Source organism: Tyto alba, unplaced genomic scaffold (assembly GCF_018691265.1).
Source record: "Tyto alba isolate M040663 unplaced genomic scaffold, T.alba_DEE_v4.0 Super-Scaffold_20000042, whole genome shotgun sequence".
NCBI lineage: Eukaryota > Metazoa > Chordata > Aves > Strigiformes > Tytonidae > Tyto > Tyto alba.
Genome location: NW_024881293.1, coordinates 11,200,883 through 11,219,212, shown reverse-complemented (window position 1 = coordinate 11,219,212; position 18,330 = coordinate 11,200,883). Strand labels below are relative to the sequence as shown.

Below are 18,330 nucleotides of genomic sequence, written 5' to 3'. Positions count from 1 at the left end.
AGCGAGTGGCCCCAGAGCCCTGCGCGGGGACCGCTGAACCGCAGTGACATAACCCGAGGGAGGCTGCGAGGAAGCGCTGGGGACGCCGAGCGAAACCTCCGCACGCAGCTTGCGCGCTGCCGGCACCCTGCTTCAATAAAAGCAACCCAACGCCTCCTTGCTGCAAACATCGCCATGTGTCCCCCCCTGACTCGGCATGGAGGGTGGGGACAGGCCTCGGTGACACCAGTGCTGTGATTTCCTGGCACTGTCCCCACTCCCAGCTTGGGGAAGGTGGCAGAAAGCCGCTCTGCACTGGGGCATCTCGAGTGGGGACCGGAGGATGCAGGTGGTTGCGAATCCTGCGGCTCGAAGCCTGGGAAGATGAAATCAAGTGGGTTTTGTAAAGAGAAAGGAGGCAGACACAGCTCCATCACACAGTGACAGACCCACGGACAGCCTGGGTCTGACGGCGGGGAATAGCACAGCGGAGCTGGGAGTCAGCGTTTCGGCTGGAGGGCGCAGAGCAGCGGAGCTGAGAAGGTGCTTTTCCCTGGGGGAAGCAGAACCTGAGCTCAGGGGATGCTGATGTGCCCTGGCTCTGCATCCGGGTCCAAACCTGGCCCCAAAATCAACCCCAGAGAACATGCCACCCAATTCACACCCCTGCTCATCTCCTGTCCTTGGTGACCTCTGCCTTGGTGGCGGCAAAGCCGTGGTGGTGCCACCGGGATGACCATGACCACCACGCTCAGCTCCGGCTCCCCCGAGCCCACGATCTGCCGGGCATCTCCTGGGTGGCTGCTGTGTGCCGTGGGGTGGGTGGCTATGCTGGGGTGTCCTGCTCCCTCCGGCCGTGGTGGGGAGGTGAAGGGCTGTCCGGGAGCTGCTCGGCGTGGGGTTCCCACGGGAAACACCCGTGTTTACCGCAGCAAGGGAGAACTGATGCAATTCCCAAGCTCCCTTTACGTGAGCGGAGTCGCCCAGGCAGCAGGTGGAAAGGGGGGTTATAATGGCTCACTGGAAATCAGCTCCCACACCAGCCCCACAGCGGGGACATGTCGTTCCACCCCAGCCATGCTGGCACTCCGGTCCCAGCCCTGGGGGTTTGGGAAAAGGGGCTGGAGAGATGGGGACTCTCTGGAAGAGGCTTTTGGTGTAGGCTGAGCTGGTAGAAAGGACATGACATCTTTCTTAGAGCTGCTTTTAAAGCTCACGATTTATAGAGGGCTTCAGAGTGCAATTAGCAGGCTGTTAATTAGCCCTGCTCATAATCTTAATTGATCCTGAAGAGGAGGTAGGAGGGAGAGCAGAAGTGCCAGAGCATCCGCAGAGCAGTGTCCCAGCAGCCGTGGAATCTGAGACGATGTGTCCAGATGCTCTGTCCTGCCCCGGGCTGGGGTCTAGGGACATGCAGGGGTGGCCCTTTGCCCACCCAGGGGAGTGGGACCTCCCTGCCCCGTCCCACCCCCACTTCGCTTCGGGCTTCCCCGCGGGCTTGGCCTGGCTCAGAGCCCCCTCCAGTCACCCCAGCAGAACCCCCTCTTTGGGCGCAGGGGCTGCCCGGCCCCCCCGGCTCAGGGGGTGCCCAGGCTGGGCTCTCTGCCCATCTGCTCCCTGCAAGCTCCATGTTGGCAGCTTGAAAGCTTTGAGCTCCCTCTTGAGGCCCTTCCTGCCCCCAAATCCTGGGGTTTTGGGGATCCTGAGCTGCTGGGCGCCCTGGGCTCTGCACCCTGAGTGACAGTGCCCCTAGGACATGGCCAAGCCCCATCACTCTCCCAGCCACCATCACCAGGAGCCAGTTTGGGGACTTTGGGCCAAGCACCAGCAACACAGACCTGGGGATTGATGTGTCATGTTTCCCCTCCACCTCCACCACCCCCAGCCAAAAATGTGAGCGGGGCTGGAAACAAGCCGGGAGCCAAACCCGCGCCGCCTGCCAAGGCCAACACACCAGCTTTCAAAATAGCCCGTGTCCCGCGCGGCTCCGGCCGGAGCAGAGGGTGCCAGCAGGAACCACCCACGCGGGACGGGAAGGCCGGCAGCGCTCCTCGGCCAGACGGAAAGGTCACCCTGCCCGGATCCCACAGCCGTGCTTGGGCGCGGGCCCAGGCGCTGATGACACCAGGCTGGAGGAGTCAGCGGTGCAACTAGTCCCCAGGCCTGGCGCTGGCGGGGTGCCCGGGGCGTGCAGGGAAAGGCCCCATCCCGATGTCCCCTCGTCTCACCCACGGGGAAAACTGCTGCACTGGAGGGTGGGGGTTTGAGTGGGGGAACTCTGCCTCAGTTTCCCCACTGCTTGCAAGGCGTAGGGTCTTTCCCAAGGTAACAGGTGATCTGTAGAGTGAATTTTTCTGTATGAATCCCCCTTGAATCCTCCCCGATTCACAGGGGGGACCCGCTGGCAGGGCAGATCCCAGGGGAAAAGGTGCTTCTGCTTCCCAGGATATTTATAAGACACAGGAAATTTGTGGCGGCCCCAAGGGCCGGCAGCTGATGGCAGGGCAGCGCCTCACGGGTCCTTTCTCAGCCTTGGAGGACTCAGAACATCTTGGGTGCTCGCTCCTGACCTGGCGAGGGTGCTCCCGCAGTGGGTGGAGGCCCAAAACCCCTCACCCCGGGGGGGCGCAGCAGGATTAGGTCACTGAGATGCCCCCTCCTCATCCCTTCACGCTCCTCGCCAAGGCTGGGGTTACGCTGGTGGGGTTGATCTCAGGATTTTCCCAGGAGCAGGAAAAACCAGGGCTAGCCCTGGGAGCGGGGAGAGCCGAGGGGAGTGGCGGGATGCATCCGTCCGTCCCTCTGTCCATCCACCCCAGCCCAAACGGGCCCCCCGGAGCCCCCCCGGTCCCGCTCCCTCCATCCACCCCGGCCCGAAGAGGCTCCCGGGGCCCGGCGGGGGGTGAGTGCCGGGCGGAGCCGCCCTGCGCTGCCCCGGGGGGGGGTCCCGGTCCCCGGGGGGAGGCAGGACCGGCCCGCCCCGGCCCGCCCCGGCGGGCAGCGGCGCAGGGAGGGAGGCGAACACCCGGCGGGGCTGCAGCTCCGGCCGCCCCGAGCGGTGCTCCCTGCCCGGTGCCGGTTCCCGATCCGGGATCCAGCACCAGGAGCGCGGCGGCGGCGGCGGGGTTGGGGAAGGGTGGCGGGGGGAGCAGCGCACGCAACTTTGGGGAGAGGAGCGGCTCTGCCGGCCCGGTGCTTCCCCGGTTCCCAGTGCCCCCCGGTTCCCGGTACCGGCCCCGCCATGCCCTCCGCTTACCCACAGCGGGCCCTGACGGTGCTGCTGCTTTTCGGGACTCTGGCCGCCGCCATGGCCCTGCTCGCCTCCAGCCTCATCTTCCAGCTGCCGTCGGGGCGGGCCGGTGCCGGTGCCGGTCCCGGTGCCGGTCGAGGGGCTCTGCCGGAGCCGGCGGCCGCCGTGCTGCTGCCGGTATCGGCCGTGCTGGCCGCGCTCTGCCTGGTGCTCAACGTGAGCTGCCTCCTCCTCTGCCTCCTCCACGGCTACTTCAGCACCGAGCTGTGCCGGGGGCAGCCCGGGCCCGACCGGTGAGAGCCGCGGGGACACCGGGGGTGCAGGGGGGAGCGGGGGCCACCGGGGATGCAGGAGGGTTTGGGGGGGGGGGGCACCGGGGTGCTCTGGGGATGCTGCGGGGGTGGAGGGGAGGCTCCGAGGGGTCTTGGGCACAGGGAGGCTGGGGGGGGAGCAGGGGGCTGGAGAGGAAGGAGGTCCCCCGGGAAGGGGTGGTGCTGAGGGGGGTACAGAAGGGATTGGGGGAATGAGGGGTGCAGGGTGGCACTGCTGGCCTGGGACCCATCACGGGGTGTCCGTCCCCGCAGCGTGGGCTCCGGTGCAGCCCCACTGACCCCTCCTGCACCCCAAGATCCAGCCTTTGCCAGGGCCCCCCCCAGTCAGTGTCCCCATGAAAGGTGGGTTGCGGGGACCGAACGATGCTGCCGGCACTTGGATATCACAAAATTCACCTCTGGAGTGTTTGCCCAGGGGCAGCTCTGGCTGAGGAACCCCAGAGCTGTAAATGTGCCCCTTAATTTGGGATGTAGCTGTGCGTAGCGCCTGCAGTGACCAGGAGCAAGTTTACAGCAGCCCCTCCGCTAATACACACTGTTTAATTTCCCTGAAAACATCCCTGTGTACCCCCAGCACTGCGTTAGGGCCCCTCTCCGGGCCAGCGGGGTTACCCCGGCCCACCAGCCCAGCTCAGCTCTAAGAGGTGACGTGCTGGGCCTGGCCATGACACCCGGCAGCACCCGAGCTTTGTCCCTTTGCAGCGGGAGAGCCAGGCTCCCCGGGGCACTGCCAGGGTGACTGCCCAGGCCACTTAGCACCAAAACCACCACGGGCCTGGGATCATTAACCCGAGACATGTGTTGACTTAATCATTACCAGCACACTTACACTTGCAAAACCGTTTCCAAAGCAATTCCCTTCTCCTTCCTCCGCAGAGACCAGAGCTGGGTTGGTGGCTCCTCTGCCCGCAGAGCCCAGCACCAGCTCTGCATCTAGGTTAAAATAAGAAAAAAAAAACAAACCAACTCGTAAATAATCAGATTTAAAAGCATCTTGGTGGAAACTGGTCTGTACGTGGAGGTCCCTCCATGCAGCTCATGCAACAGACCCCAGGGGACCATTTTGGGACTGCACTGACCTAAGCGAGTCAAAACTCATTTAAAGGAAATGATAGTGTTTCAACAGTTACTTTTGTCCCTAATTAGACAAGCTCATCAATGCCTCATGCTCTGATGGCTGGAGGTACTCCAGCAAGCAGCAGCGTCTCCTCTTGGCATCTTCCAAGAGCAGCTGACACTTGGTGTGCTCGTTAACGAATGAGAGCAAAATATTTCTGCAAAGCACAGAGTTCTGGTAGAAGACTTTGCTTTTGGTGGGAGCTGAGGCTCTTCTGAAAAACTGCTACAGCAGAAAATCCCCCATCAGCTGTAAATTTGTCTACGATCTGGCGTTGATTTGGGCTGTAAAGTACTCGAGGTTCAACTTTGAAAATTGCGAGTGTGAAACGGGAGCAGCGCTAATCAGGCAGAGCCAGATGCGAAGTCACAGGTAGAGAGATGGAGCGTGGCGGCGTGGGACAGCCCACACTCCAACAGCAGCAGCAGCTCGTTCAAGGACTTACGGGACAGAGCAACCATCTGCGGACCCCGCTGGTGCATCTCGCTGAGCGGGAAAGCTCTTCCCAAACAATTTGATTTTTAAATAATATTTCTGGGCTCTGCTTCAGACCCCCCGCAAAGCCAGAGGCTGCTTTTGGCTTTGCTGCAGGCAATACGAGGCGTTGGTAAGGTTGGGAGCTGTGGGTTGGCATCCCTCTGCCTGGGAGTTTGAGCAGATTGAATAGTCCGGCTGTGCTTCAGTTTCCCCAGCTGAAACCTGAGGGTTACACTCGTGTTTGGGAGGAAAAAAGCAGGTTCTGGGACACAGGGATGCTGATCTGCAGGCTGTCCCCGGGCAGGAGGTACCGGCAGGACGCAGCCCCTCTCCCCCGGGACATGGGCCACCATTAGCCGCCGTCTCCCTGTGGCTGAGCTGGCCTGGCCCCATCGGGCGCCCGTTTCATTAGGGGACCCGCTCACGTCCCAGGGACCTTTCCCACGTTGGGCCTGTCACACTGAATTACCGCTCCGCTTCTCAGCGTTGTGCTCAATAGTCCGAGCCAGCTCCAAACAAAGTCCTCCTCCTCCCCGCTAATCCGTGCCCCCCCCCCCCTCCCCCCCCCCACACCCTGACTCAGGTAATTAATAAAACAAAGCGGCTGCTCTTCCCCGCCGGCAGCAGGTCCAGGGTCTGTTAACGGCTTCTGGCTGCAGGCGGCAATGGCCGAGGGGCTACAACAAGCCCAGGAGAAGAGGAAGAGGCCAGGCCATACTGGGGGGATACTGGGCCAGGGCACAGCGTCCTCGGCTGCTGAATTCACCACCTGGCAGCACGAGGGCTGGTCCTGCCAGGAGGATGCTTGTGCTGCTGCCCCTTCAGCTGGTCCTTCGAAGCTAGGCTGCGTTTCCAAACGGCTCCTGGGCACTTCTGAAGGTGGCCAGTGGGACCAGTGAGGTTTTGTGCACCCTCCAGGTGTTTCGAGGGGCTGTTTGGGGTTTCCCAGCATCCCGGTCCTGCCCGCATTGCTCTGAGCACTCACATTTCCAACCCCCCCCCTCAGAGTCGCCTGGCATTCATCTGCCAACCTCCGCCCTGGCCACACTACGCTGCGTCTCCTAACGACCCCTGCCTGCACTCCCAGTTAGAAGAGGCATCCTCTGGCAACAGCAGCCTCCAAAGCCCAGCCAGGGCCGAGGTTTGCCAGGTCAATCTGGCTCCGAAGATGCCCAAGCAGAGCTGTCGGTGGCCCGGCAGCGAGCTCGCCGGTGGAAAGCGCAGGCAGCAGGCGCAGGGGTCAGTGCTGGGTGGGAAACAAAAGCCCTGCTGGAAAGGAGCTGGTCTTTTCACGTGTTTTAAGCACAATTCAAGTACCAAGCCCCTTGCAGACAAAAGGCTTGCAATCTGAGCTGAGCACAGAAATCCAATCCCAAGGGTGAAGAGAGAACCTGGCCTTGCTTAATTCAATGCGCCAGCACTTTACTTGTCATTCTTTCTTTAAAAGGGGGAGATGGACTTGACACGCCTGTTTTGTTCCTTGCTTGTTCTTCAGAGTTTGCTGAACCTGAAGTCACCTGCAAAAAGCCTCCAGCCATTTGTGTCTCCTGAGCCCCTGACCCTGTCTGGTTTCTGAAGCACAGCTCGAACTGGGCAGGAAAAGTTTGAAATTTCAAGTTATCTCAAAATCTTATGTTCCAGAGCGGGAAGAACACAGCCCAGAGCTGTGCAACCCAGCAGCCTGGGGGAAACCCCAGTTCAGCAGAGGTCCTTGGTCTTGTGACCTGGTTCTGAGCCCCTTCTCTATGCAAAACCAGCATTTCAGTTTCTCAGCAGGGGCCAGAGCATCAGCGTTTCTCCTGTGCTGAGACCAGGAGACTACTACCTGTATTTTTCTCACCTGTTTCACAGGGCAGACTGGTTCCTCCTGGACAGCCGGACGGTTCGCCACGCTGCCATCGGCTTGTTCTGCTGCGGGGTCTCAGTCTACCTAACAGGCAAGTGCTCATTTCCCACCAGCACAGCAGGGATCAGGCATTTTCAGCCCAGACCATACATCCTGTACTGGTTGCCAAGCGCCTGTGAGCCACTGAGTTTCTACTTCAGCTCAGGGTTTGTTTTGCAAATGGCTTTGCCAGCTCATTCCTGTAGTGTGAACTTTTCTCAGTGACCAGCCCTCACAAGGCCTCAAGTTTGCAGGTCAGCCGCATCGCTTTAGTCCCATTCCTCAAGATGTTCTGCACTCTCCTTTCCTTCCAGCTCTTGCCATCTACATGCTGCTGCTCTTTGAACTGGAGGCCGGCATCGCCAGCGCTTGTATCCTCTCCTCCGGCATCATCGTCCTGCTGATCACAGTGACGCACGCCCTGGTTCGGGCTTCCCAGGTTTCACGCCGCAGCCGCTCCGAGGTGTCTCACACCCTGTACGAGAACGATTCTGCCCAGCATGGCGAATCCTCCACCAGCGATCTGAACAACAGGAATGTGGCTGCGCCCCGGCCCCGGCCTGAGATCCACCGGGAATTTTCCTTCCCTCCTTTCCTGGAGCGCAAGTCTCAGCTGGGCTCTCCGGCCAGCAGCAACCTCACCTCGTCGGGCAGCCCCGGGCTTCGCTCCGAGAAGGAGAGCTACAACCCACCCCGAACGCACAGGACGCTGTCGGCAGAGTCAGGCCTGCTGCAGGCACAGGGCAAACCCTGGAACGGCGTCACGCAGGAGATGAAGAATGTGCTGTCACGCAATCCTGGAGCCTCGGGCAAAGACTCGACTCTGGTGTGAGTGGAAGTGGGACCTCCTCACCCTGTCTCGTCCCAGGGGAGCTGCAAGCACCAGGGCCAAGATTTGCATCTCTATTTAGAGCTTAATCTAGGTCATGTCTCCCCAGAGCAGGGGGGTGGCTGCTCTTCCATCCTCTTACCCGGGAGGGGTCTATGCAGCCACCTCCTGATGCTCTTTGCTCCTTTTACTGAGAAGATGCCACTTCCACTCAAAGCCAAAAGCCCTTGGCCGCCTGCCCTGAGCCACCAGCCCCTCCTGCCACCTGCAACGCTGCTGGCACTTGCCACCAAACTAGGATGGTGTTGGCAGGGCAGCGGCTGGCATAGACCCATGCAGGACCCCCGCAGCTGTCCCAGCTGCAGCCAAGGAAGAGGAACGCGTGGCTGAGAAGAACCAAGCGGACCTTGTCCATGAGCAGACCCAGCCTCCTTCTCCAGCAGATCCCAGCCTCCTTCTCCAGCAGATCCCAGCCGATTTCTCCAGCTGGCTGCACCTCCCTGCAATCCCCCTGCCTCCTTCCTTCCTCCTCCATCCCCAGGAGCCAGCGCTACACCGAGACCGTCCCCACAACCGACCCAGCACGGTTTCCCCTCAGCGCGCAGCCAGGCAGGCGTAAAACTGCGGGAGGTGATGGAGGAGCAACAAGCGAGATGGAACCAGAGGAGCCTGCAGGCTGCAGAGGGTGGGGTTCGGGGTGGCAGGGAGCCTGCTGCTTGGGCACCAGCACATCCCCGCTCTGAGCAGCGAGCGGTTTGCTAAGCAGGTCACCCAACAGCTCTCAGCAGGGATGGGGTGGTGCCAGAGCAGCCCCAGTGCCCAGCGGTGGAGGGACTTCCCTGGGGATTACCTGGGTGCCACCAGACGAGCGCCGATTGTTGAGGCTGAGGTCCGGGATGGGGTTTGCATTGGCACTGCCAGTCCTCTGCTGCAAGCAGGGCAGAAAGTGCAAGTACTAAAGGCAGCAGCTGTTTCCGTGAAGCACGAGCAGGTTTAGCTCGTGCTTGTCCCCCTACTCGCAGCCCCATGCTCTGCCAGCCCTGCCCAGGCCCAGAGCAGCAGCACGCTTGGTTCTTCCCCAACTCCTTATCGTTCGGCAATCAGTAAAGCATTTCTGCCTTACTGTGGTGTAAAGCATGAAGGGAGGCCACCGATTCAAACCGATTTCCTCTCACCTCCCGTGCTATTATCCTGAAAGATACCTGTTATCCTGAGCACAATATGATTTCTTTGGAAACTGAGTTTAGCACTGCTTTGATCCCCGCATCCTTGGTAAATTCTTCAGCAGAAGAGAACTGTTGGTTCCAGGAGAGATTAACATTAAAGTTGCATCATTTCTGAAGTGACCTCCGAAGCTGTGCATACAGCTCTGCTTCCCACTGCTTGACAGGGGATGAAGAAAGTCCTTTTTTTGTTGTTTTTTTTGAAGAACAGGACAGTTCCTTTTTTCACTTGAAAGGCTCAAAACTCTGCATGTCTTTGTTTTGCTCCATGCCCTTTGAAACACGCAGAGCCAGCAGGCTCCAAGACCCCCCAGCCTGAGTGAGCAACAGGGGCAGGTTTTAGACAGAACTTCCTTGTTTGGTTTTTTTTTCTTTTTATTATTGTTCTCACTAAAACCAAATCCGGCAACTCCCTGGCACACACATGAAAAACTCTCCTCGCAGAATACCTCCTGAACAAAGCTGAAGTGTGCCCACATTACGTCTTTACACAGCCATCTACAAAATACTGAAAGCAAGACCTAGTTTTTCTGAGATACTTCTGTGGCCAAGAGGTAGAGAGAAAAACGCTTCATAGCAGTCTGCCATCAAAATGCACTGAGGACAAATGCAGAACCACCCCGTTTCCCTTTTGCAAAGTGCTGTGGAAAGGGACACAAGTGCTCCCCAAAGCACCCCCCGAATGCAGTCCTGACCCCAGCGGCAGGATTTGCCTGCTTAGGTGCAGCACCTTGTTACTGGGAATGGAGAGGCAGGCAGAGCCTCTGTGCAGCTTCACAGATTTGAGCGGGTGGTTTCTCACTCCTCCCCGTGGTTGGAGAACATAGAGCTGGGCTGGAGAAGGCGGCAAAGGACGGCCAGTCTTGTCTGAAATCAGGAACTGGCTGGAGGATTCTTGGCTTGTGGGGCAACAGCGCTGTAAAAAGAAAGAGACAGTCACGTCCAGCAGGCAGGCAGGACACCAGCAGCCAGAAGAATGGGAAGAACCAGGGGCTTCCTCAAATAAAACCTCACTGCTTGTGGCAGGAGAGCAGCTTAGACAAACAGACTGCTCAGCATGCTGCGCAGACTATGGAGCAGCATACACTAGCCCCTGTGGGTGTCGAGACAGCAATCTTCACAGCCACACCACTGCAAAAACCACTAAAAATGCTCCGGGCTGCACAGAGTGTGACCCTGCCACGCAGGCAACTGGGGAAATGCAGAACCTGAACCAGAAGCGTCTAAGGCAGAGTCATTCTGCAGAGACAGAGGCTCTGGGTTCACTGTGGTGGTTTTATCAGGGAGGGGCAGTTGGGAATTTTCTCACTCCTACCCAGTCAGACTCCAATACCAACACCGTTCTCAGGAGAGACAAATACAGTAGACTCAGATGATCTGATGGAAGATATTTTAGTAGCTGTAGTTCAACTGCAAACATACAAAAATGCATCATCATTCTGCTACCACTTATCTCTACGAGACTCTGCCCAAAAAGAGCCACATATGTGACAGAGAAGAGCACCAAACGCAGCCTCTCACCTACTCCATCTTGGTAACATCATGTCACTCCAAATGCCTTTGACACAACAAAGATTTGATGTATTACACAACCAAACATCCCTTTTTAAATATGGAAATAAATTATTTTCCAGTTGCCCTTTTGTAAACAAGATTACTCATTTCCCAGTAAACAAAGCCAGAAGATCACTGGAAGGCAAGCAGCATGCTCTTTCAAATAATAGTCTGGAATCATATTACCGAGATAACTGCTTGGCATATTTGCACTGGGCTGCATTACATCACCAAAGCCTCTGCCAGCCAGAACAGTCACTCAGCTAAACAGGCAGAGTCACATCCCCTTGCTACCTGCGGCCCTGTGCAGCGTTCAGCTGATCCTTCATGGCTATGGCATGTTTGAGCAGGCTGTCAATGCTCTTGAAGTACACGCTGCTGTCAGTCATGTTCTTTATGGCACTGAAAGAAGAGAGAAAGGGGTGGAGGGAGATAGAGGACTGGTTAGTATTTCCAAAGAGGCGGAAAAAGAGTATTTCCAGAGTGGGTTTAGAGCACGCACACTCCCTGGCAGAGGAGGCTGTTAATAAGAAACCTCAACTTCACGCGCTAGCTAGCTGGCGGGTGGATTTACTGCAGGAGAGCAGCAGGTCTGCACAGCTGGGGAAGAGCTGGCATGCTCATCAAAGCGAAGCCCCCGAGATTCACGGTAACGGCTCAGAGAGCACTGCCTCGCACCCTCACACCGCCCGCCTTCTCCCCAGCTTACACCAGGGAGGCGTCAGGGCAGCGCAGGCAGCCTCTGCTTTGTTTCTACCCCACCACCTCCACCTGCGAACGCAAGCCTCCTGCTTGGAGGGGGTCTCCCGTACCTGCAGGCATACTCCACTGTGTAGATGGCTCCTTGGCTTTGCTCCTCCCAACTCTGCATGTCGGACTGGAAGAGAAGAGAAGGCGCCATCGTTAGGCGCACACTGGCCAGAGGCAGCGGCGCAGCCCGCAGCGATACACTCTGCCAACCCTGCTCAAACAAGGGCTCTGGCTGCTTTTCACCAGAAATTGCATTTGAGTTCTGTCTCCCGCTTGACAGCCCATGACACAGTCCAGGTGCCACACATTACATTTAAAAGAAACATTTATAGCATGTATTTCTGGAAGGGCTACTAGTTCAGGCCAACCCTTTGGATACTCTGGCAAAATTCCCCTTGTTTTCAGATGTTTTAGCCCATGAGCCAGCTGAGAGCCACACTCAGTCAGGCTGTGAGAAACCAGAAACTGCGCTAAGTGCAACGGACCAGCTGGATGTTTCAAAAATACTCAGATCTCCCGGTGTGTCTGGCCCAGCAGGCAGCCAGGATCTGAACTAACACAGCTCCTGTGGAGTTTGGTCCTTAGCCCTTCATGCAAAACCAGGTAGAAGTTTCTTTCACAGCACTGAAAGTTCTCGTTTCATTAGACCTGCCATTCATAAATGTTTTCACAGCCGCAAGCAGCCCCGTCCTCCAGCCTGCTCTGAAACTCTGGTGTCTGATCCCAAGCAGCAGTCAGCACTCTGCCCTTTCTTTCAGGAGCTGGAAGGAGCCCCGTAAACTTCACACGGACTCAAGCAGCACTGCATGCAGCCAGCTCCAGCATGGGACATAATTGCATGCTGTAGCTCCAAGGAAAGAGAAAAACCAAACAAACACACAAGTCACAATGAAAGAGCTGCTGAATTCAGAGGTGTAGCTCAATAGATAATTATTTCAAAAGTCCTTAAGTAGTTCGGGCACTCTTTAAAATATGTTCTCATGGGAGCTAATTCTCCAGTCTATTCTGCTGGGTCTAGTTACAAGCCAGAGGAAATCCAAGGGCCTCTTTCTGTGAGTGAAGGAGGTTGGGTATGAGCTTGGACTGCATCCAGAATCACTTCTGCTGTTCAAAGCCTGCCCTACATTGGGACGCTTGACCACATAGCTTTAAACTACAAAAGAAACAAGCCTCTACATGCAATGCTCTAGGCAGTTCTCTGCAGGAGAGGGTCCTTCAACCCAGGACTCATAACCTCACGGAGACTGCACCCACCCCGGAGCCCAACCACATTTTACATGACTATATCTCTTGCTGGGAACACACTTTGCGCACAGAGGCAGCTGCAAAAAAGGCAGAAACCTTCCTGCAGCTTTTCTCCCTGCTCTCTCCAAGAGCTGCCAGCTGATCTTTAACAGCCATTTAGACCCTGACATCGCACTGGCTCAGTGGTACATGCCACAGCCTGTGGTCCCGCCGTTTCTGAGCACCAGTGGATTTCAATAATTTCCCGGTACCAGAGCCAGTAATGTCTGCTCCCAGCATTCCCACCAATTCCTGGGATTTTCATGTCCTTAATTAGGTACAAGAGCCCTTCCCTAGAGCTCCTCACTTTTTAATCTTTTCTCGATGTCCTTTCTTCAAATTCCCAGGACATACCCTCGGATGCAGTTTAAGAACTAAAGCCAGCTATTAATACACAATAGCGCTAATGATATATTACTGTTGCTCGGAAGTAAATTAATGCTGGGATGTAAGTTCTCAAAAGATATGGGGAAATCCAGAAAGGCCACTCTGTGCAGAGCGGGGCTTAGCAGCGCAGCTACAAAGCGCAGAGGCAGCAAGGGCCTCTCTCTTATCAGGGAGGTGGTAAATCTGCTTGGAGAGCTTGAGATGGTGAGGAAGGTATTAAGATTATTGTTTTATCAAATCATAGGAAGTTGCTGGTTGTAAAGGCATGGAGGTGACCTTCTCCTTGCAGACATTTTTCTCTCAGCCCCCTCCCTCACGATTTTGCCTAAGTTTAATCCCCCTGGGAATTTCAAAGGCTGCGTCTCAGGAGAATTCAATCGGCCAGAGACGGAGTTGCTGCGCAGCTGAAGGAAAGCTGGAAACCACCGATAAATCCTGTTTCCTTTACATATTACCTACATCTTGGGACTAAATTACCTGAGAATGGATCCACAAATAACGTTTCTTCTTCTTCTTTTCTGTTTTGAAGAATTAAAACCGCCTCACTTTAATGCCTTTGCTCTGATTTAGATAAAACCTGACAGCGTTTTCACGGTGCACAGCCCTGCTGACACCCTCCTGTTCCAGTCTCTAGCCACAAAGCCGATGGGCTCTGGCAAAGCAACCCAAAATATCCATCCCCATCTAACTGAACGCTCCACTGTGACGACGGCCCTGTCAGGGCCCCGAGCACATCCCTCTCTCCTGGGGTTTGGATGCCTGGGCTCAGAGGCTTGACAGGCCCAGCCTGTTCGCTGCAAACAGCAATGCCTGAAAATGGGATAAAATGAGAGTGGGATCAAGGACAATGGAGAAAACCTGGCCACAAGCCCATTACCAGCAGCCTGGCAGCACAGTCAGGACATTGTCCTAACCGAGTTATGTTTAACCCTCCCAGTTCGTATCAGGGACTGGTTACCAGCAGGGAGAAGAGCATGCTCCCAAAAACGATGCTGCAGCCTTGGAAAAAAAACTCAGGAGCTGATGAGGCTGGAGGAAAAGTCACTAGCAGCAGCCCTGGATCTGCTGTTGTTCCAGCTGACACAAGTAATCTTTCCATTTTCTCCCAGCTCTTGCCACATCACTGCACCGCTAAACACACAGCCAGAAACAAGGAAAGCAGTTAAGAAGCTGGAAGTGCCCATGCAGTGGGCAAAAAGAAAATGATGTAACCAGCAGCACCACCAAACAAGCATCAGGAAATGTTTTTTAACACTAGAGAGGCAAACAGATACTGGGGTGGCAGCAGGGCAGTGCCCTGCAGTGCGCTGGGGCAGAGAGCACCGCGTGGTCGGTTCAGCTTTGTCCTGACGTGTACTGTTACTGCAGGGAGTACGGTGAGCTCTTCCTCATGTACAAAGGCCACAGCTGCCCCAGCTGGGGCTAGTGGCTAGGGCAGGAGGGCAGCTGCAAGGCTGAACATGAAGGCATCAAGGGGCAAAGGTATCTGATGCTTGTGATGGCTGCAGTCACATGGGGGGACGCAGGGTCCTTGTATTTGCTGCTGGCATCCACAGGACAGCATGACCTCCTTTCTCACAAGAAAAAAGTGGAAAACAGCAGCAATTTTTGCTACAAAAGAGAATTCTCTGGGATGGCTGCAGCTAGGAAATGAACTCAGATGAGCCAGAGAGGTCGCAGAACACTGCGGATAATTGTGATGAGCATGCCGAGCAGGGAAAATGAGAGAATCAAAGGTTTTCAGAGATCTTGCCTGGCACAAAGCCTGCTGCCTAACAACACGCTCCATGTCCGGCGCCTTTGCTCAGCTGGTGCTTCCATTAGTGCTTCTGCACTGCCCCTCGCCCCCAGCCCCGTTATGCACCGTTCAGTGATGGAAACTGATCTCTTCCCTCTGCATGACTCGTCATACAATTTGCTCAATTTCCTTTTGTTCAGGACACATTCCCCGAAACTGGGACTATCTTGATTAAATAAAAGCAACTGACAGCTCAGGAATAATATTACAAACCTGTCTCCTGCATGCCAGTGATGCAATCACATCAGCATGTGCTATACATACATATACATCTCTATATACCTACCACTGCACACAGACACGTATATAAAATGTTAATAAATAATTGAATAATAAAGTGTCACAATCCAGGTTAATTTGGAAACCAGGGCTGTAAAGCAAAGGTGAAAAATGGGGCCTGACAGTGCATTAGCATAGACATGAAGCAGTAATCTATTCATGAGACATCACTCCTAATGAATCATGACTGGCAGAAGAGGGAGAAGGACAACAAGGCTGGCATTAAAGTGTCTGTGCTCCGTGCTCTGGAGGAAAGTAGGAACACAGCTGTGAGATGCGATTCATTATCCTGCTTTGCCTCATGTGGGCTCTTCACATGTGTTTCTTCACACTCCCCCTTCCCTCCTCTCACCCTCCCCCTTATTTTATGCAGGAAATAAAAATCTCAGAGTGTGAGGGGTAATAAGATTTAACACCTCCCTCCTCCCTGTACAAAAGAGACTACTCGTTTTTCTTTGTCTCCACACACAAGTCCAGCTGTGTGAGCATGGGATTGGACTCTCCAGCTTTTTACCTCGGGTCCACGGGTAAATTTGCAACATCCCCGCCAGTTCAGACCGAGTCAGGGTCCTGCAGCACCTCGCACCCCCATGGCTGACTTCCTCCCTCCTTCCCACCCCATAAAGGAGGTGAAATAGTGATGATGTGGCAAGCCAGGAAAAAGTTTTGTGCCCAACTGTGTCACAGCTCTGTAGTCCAAAGCGAAGCACGACTCACCTTGTGCTGGGCGAGCTCCGGAAGGGATCTCCTCACGTGCTCCTGCAGCCGGTACAGTGCCACGGAAGGCTCGTTGGCCAGGACGTACATGCTCTCTGTGAATTTGTCTGTAACTGCAAGAGGAAAAAACAATTGTGGAAAGCAGGGAGCAACAGTGGGGAAGGTGGGGTTGGAAAGGGCACCCTGGTACGCTGGTCCTGTCCCCAACACAGGAATGGAGGGATCAGAGCAAAACCCCATGTATTTTTTATAACTAGGCTGTTGAGGAGGGTGTGAAAGCAAAATCCTGCTGAACAGGCAGTTCTATTTCCACTCTCCCCATAATGGCACCTGCAGCCAGCAATGAGCTTGGCTCCACGTGTCCCCTACGAGCTCTGGGTGTTCTGGTTTTGGGGATCACTCGGGTTATGCCCGTCACCCGATCCTTCCTGAGGCATCTGGAGGGGGCCAGGGGATGAGCGGAGCCCAGCAGCAGCCCGGCTCCTGCTCCCGGTCCCATTACCAGCCGTTTGGGTTCATCTCTGCTCAGGCCCTCGAGCTCACCTGTGTCTCAGCCACAACCCCGCTGCGGGGTCCTGCCAGTGTCACCTCCCCCGGGTGACACCCTAAAAATCTCCAGAGAGGAGGCGCGCTGGGCACAGACCAGGGCTCGGGAAGCTTCGGTGTCGTTCCGAGCTGCCTGTGAGCTGCTTTCCCTCCCTGACCCCTCTCATCCCAGCCTCTGCCTGGGTCCCCCTCCGCAGAGACGCCTTTTCAGTGGGTGCTTTGCCCCACTACATCACAGCTCTGATCCCTCCTTCCCTGCAGCTTCACCAGAACACTGACAGCTCCTAATAATTAAGAGACATAAAAATCAGAAATCATTTCATTGTCCACAATCAGTGGGGTGTGATTCAGGGAGTGTTTCCACCAGGCTGAGGCAGAGCACCTTTCACCTTCTGCTACATTTTCTATTTTAAGGAAGATGAGTCTCTCCTCCTCCCTTTGGAGCTTTCATGTCAGCAACAACCACTCAGACAACCCAGTTCTGTAACGCCGGCGGACATGCCGAGCCTTCCAAATGCAAATGGGAATAAAACTGTACAGGCACAATGACACCCACCCGGGACAGACACAGCTGCTGTCTGTCTGTCTCCCCTCCTGACACCCGTTATTCAACAGACCCTCGCAGTGATGCGGGTAAAGAGGGGACGAGTCGGGAGTGGGGGACACAGGGCAGGTCCCCACAGCAGAGCCAGGCTCCGAGGGGCCGGGGGGGACCCACCAGAGTCCCGCCAGCTCCGCCCGCCCCGAGCTGTGGGGTCCTGTCGTCGTCCACTGCCCTGTCACGACCTCCAGTTCCCCATCGCGACTAACCCCCACGGTGCCTTTTTGGGCCCCGCAGAGCCCTGCCCCCGCCTACCCTACCGCAACTCGCCCTGCCCCGCCTCACCTCTCTCTCTCTCTCTCTCTCCCCCTCACGACCCGCAGGGCCCTGTCGCGACTTTTGCTGCCGCTGCGGAGCCCTGTCCTGCCCGCGCCCTGTCGCGACCCGCAGGGTCCTGTCGCGACCGGCCAACTCGGACCCGCAAAACGCTGCCGCAGGGCTGCCAGACCCCACCAAACCGCCACTCCCAGCCCGCTCCCACCTTTCTTCACCTTCAGCTGCATCTCGGGCTCCTCCATCACCTCCCTCCCCGCCACTTCCCCTTCCGCCGGCGCCCGCCAAAACCGCCCCGGCTGGAAACGGCCGCGGCGCCCCGCAAACGGCCCCGGCTGGAAACATCGCTCCGGCGCGACCGTTCCGCCTCACCCCCCCCCCCCCCCCATCACAGCCGAGTGCTCCCCACGGGCTGTCCTCCCGCCCTCACCCCGGGGCCGTGCCCACGCCGCGGGTGGGTCTCGGAGGTCCCCCGGGGCGGGTCACTGCGTCCCCGCTGCCCCCCCGCCGTCCCAGCCCCGGTTTGGCAGGGGCGGTGTGTGTGTGTGTGTGTGTGTGTGTGTGTGTGTGTGTTAAAACACATCGATCGCCCCTTCCCTCATCGATGTGTGTGTGTGTGTGTCCTCGCCCCACGGCGTCTGTGTGTGGAAGCCTCGGGCGGGCGAAGGGCTCCGTCCCACCCCCCTCCCCGGTGCTGTTCAGGGGAGCGGGGATATCGTCGGGCACTTTGCCAGGCCGCGGGGATGTCCGTCCGTCCGTCCGTCCGTCTCCCCGCCGGACCCTTGTCCCCTCGCAGACCCGCTATGGCGCCGTGGGGCCGGATCGCTCCCACCCCCACGCCCTGGGGGGGGGGGGGGGTGTGGGGGTGTGTGTGCAAACCCGCTCTCCTCAGGCGGCAGCAGGACACGGGGCCCCGCGGGGGAGGAGGCACAAAAAGGCGGGGACGGAGCGGGGACTATGGGGTGGAGGGTTGTCCCCCCGCCGCCATCTGTGGGGACCTGCCGCCCCGCGGCCGCCCCCACCTCGTGTGTCCGTCCCCCCCCCCCCGC

At 57.0% G+C, this 18,330-nt stretch overlaps 2 protein-coding genes across 2 annotated transcripts; one reads left to right on the top strand and one right to left on the bottom strand.

Annotated features, from left to right (window-relative positions):
- The first annotated feature begins 2,998 nt into the window (after positions 1-2,998).
- On the top strand, positions 2,999-9,353 carry TMEM221 (transmembrane protein 221). Its single transcript, XM_042794191.1, has 3 exons — positions 2,999-3,522; positions 7,007-7,092; positions 7,355-9,353. The coding sequence occupies exons 1-3, from the start codon at positions 3,221-3,223 to the stop codon at positions 7,870-7,872; spliced, it is 906 nt and encodes a 301-aa protein (XP_042650125.1). The 5' UTR covers positions 2,999-3,220; the 3' UTR covers positions 7,873-9,353.
- A 96-nt stretch (positions 9,354-9,449) lies between these two features.
- BORCS8 (BLOC-1 related complex subunit 8) lies at positions 9,450-17,566 on the bottom strand. The gene is made up of 5 exons (XM_032993755.2): positions 17,490-17,566; positions 15,862-15,974; positions 11,459-11,523; positions 10,941-11,048; positions 9,450-10,008 (listed from the first exon to the last, which is right to left on the bottom strand). The coding sequence occupies exons 1-5, from the start codon at positions 17,524-17,526 to the stop codon at positions 9,966-9,968; spliced, it is 366 nt and encodes a 121-aa protein (XP_032849646.1). The 5' UTR covers positions 17,527-17,566; the 3' UTR covers positions 9,450-9,965.
- Between the last annotated feature and the right edge of the window lie 764 nt (positions 17,567-18,330).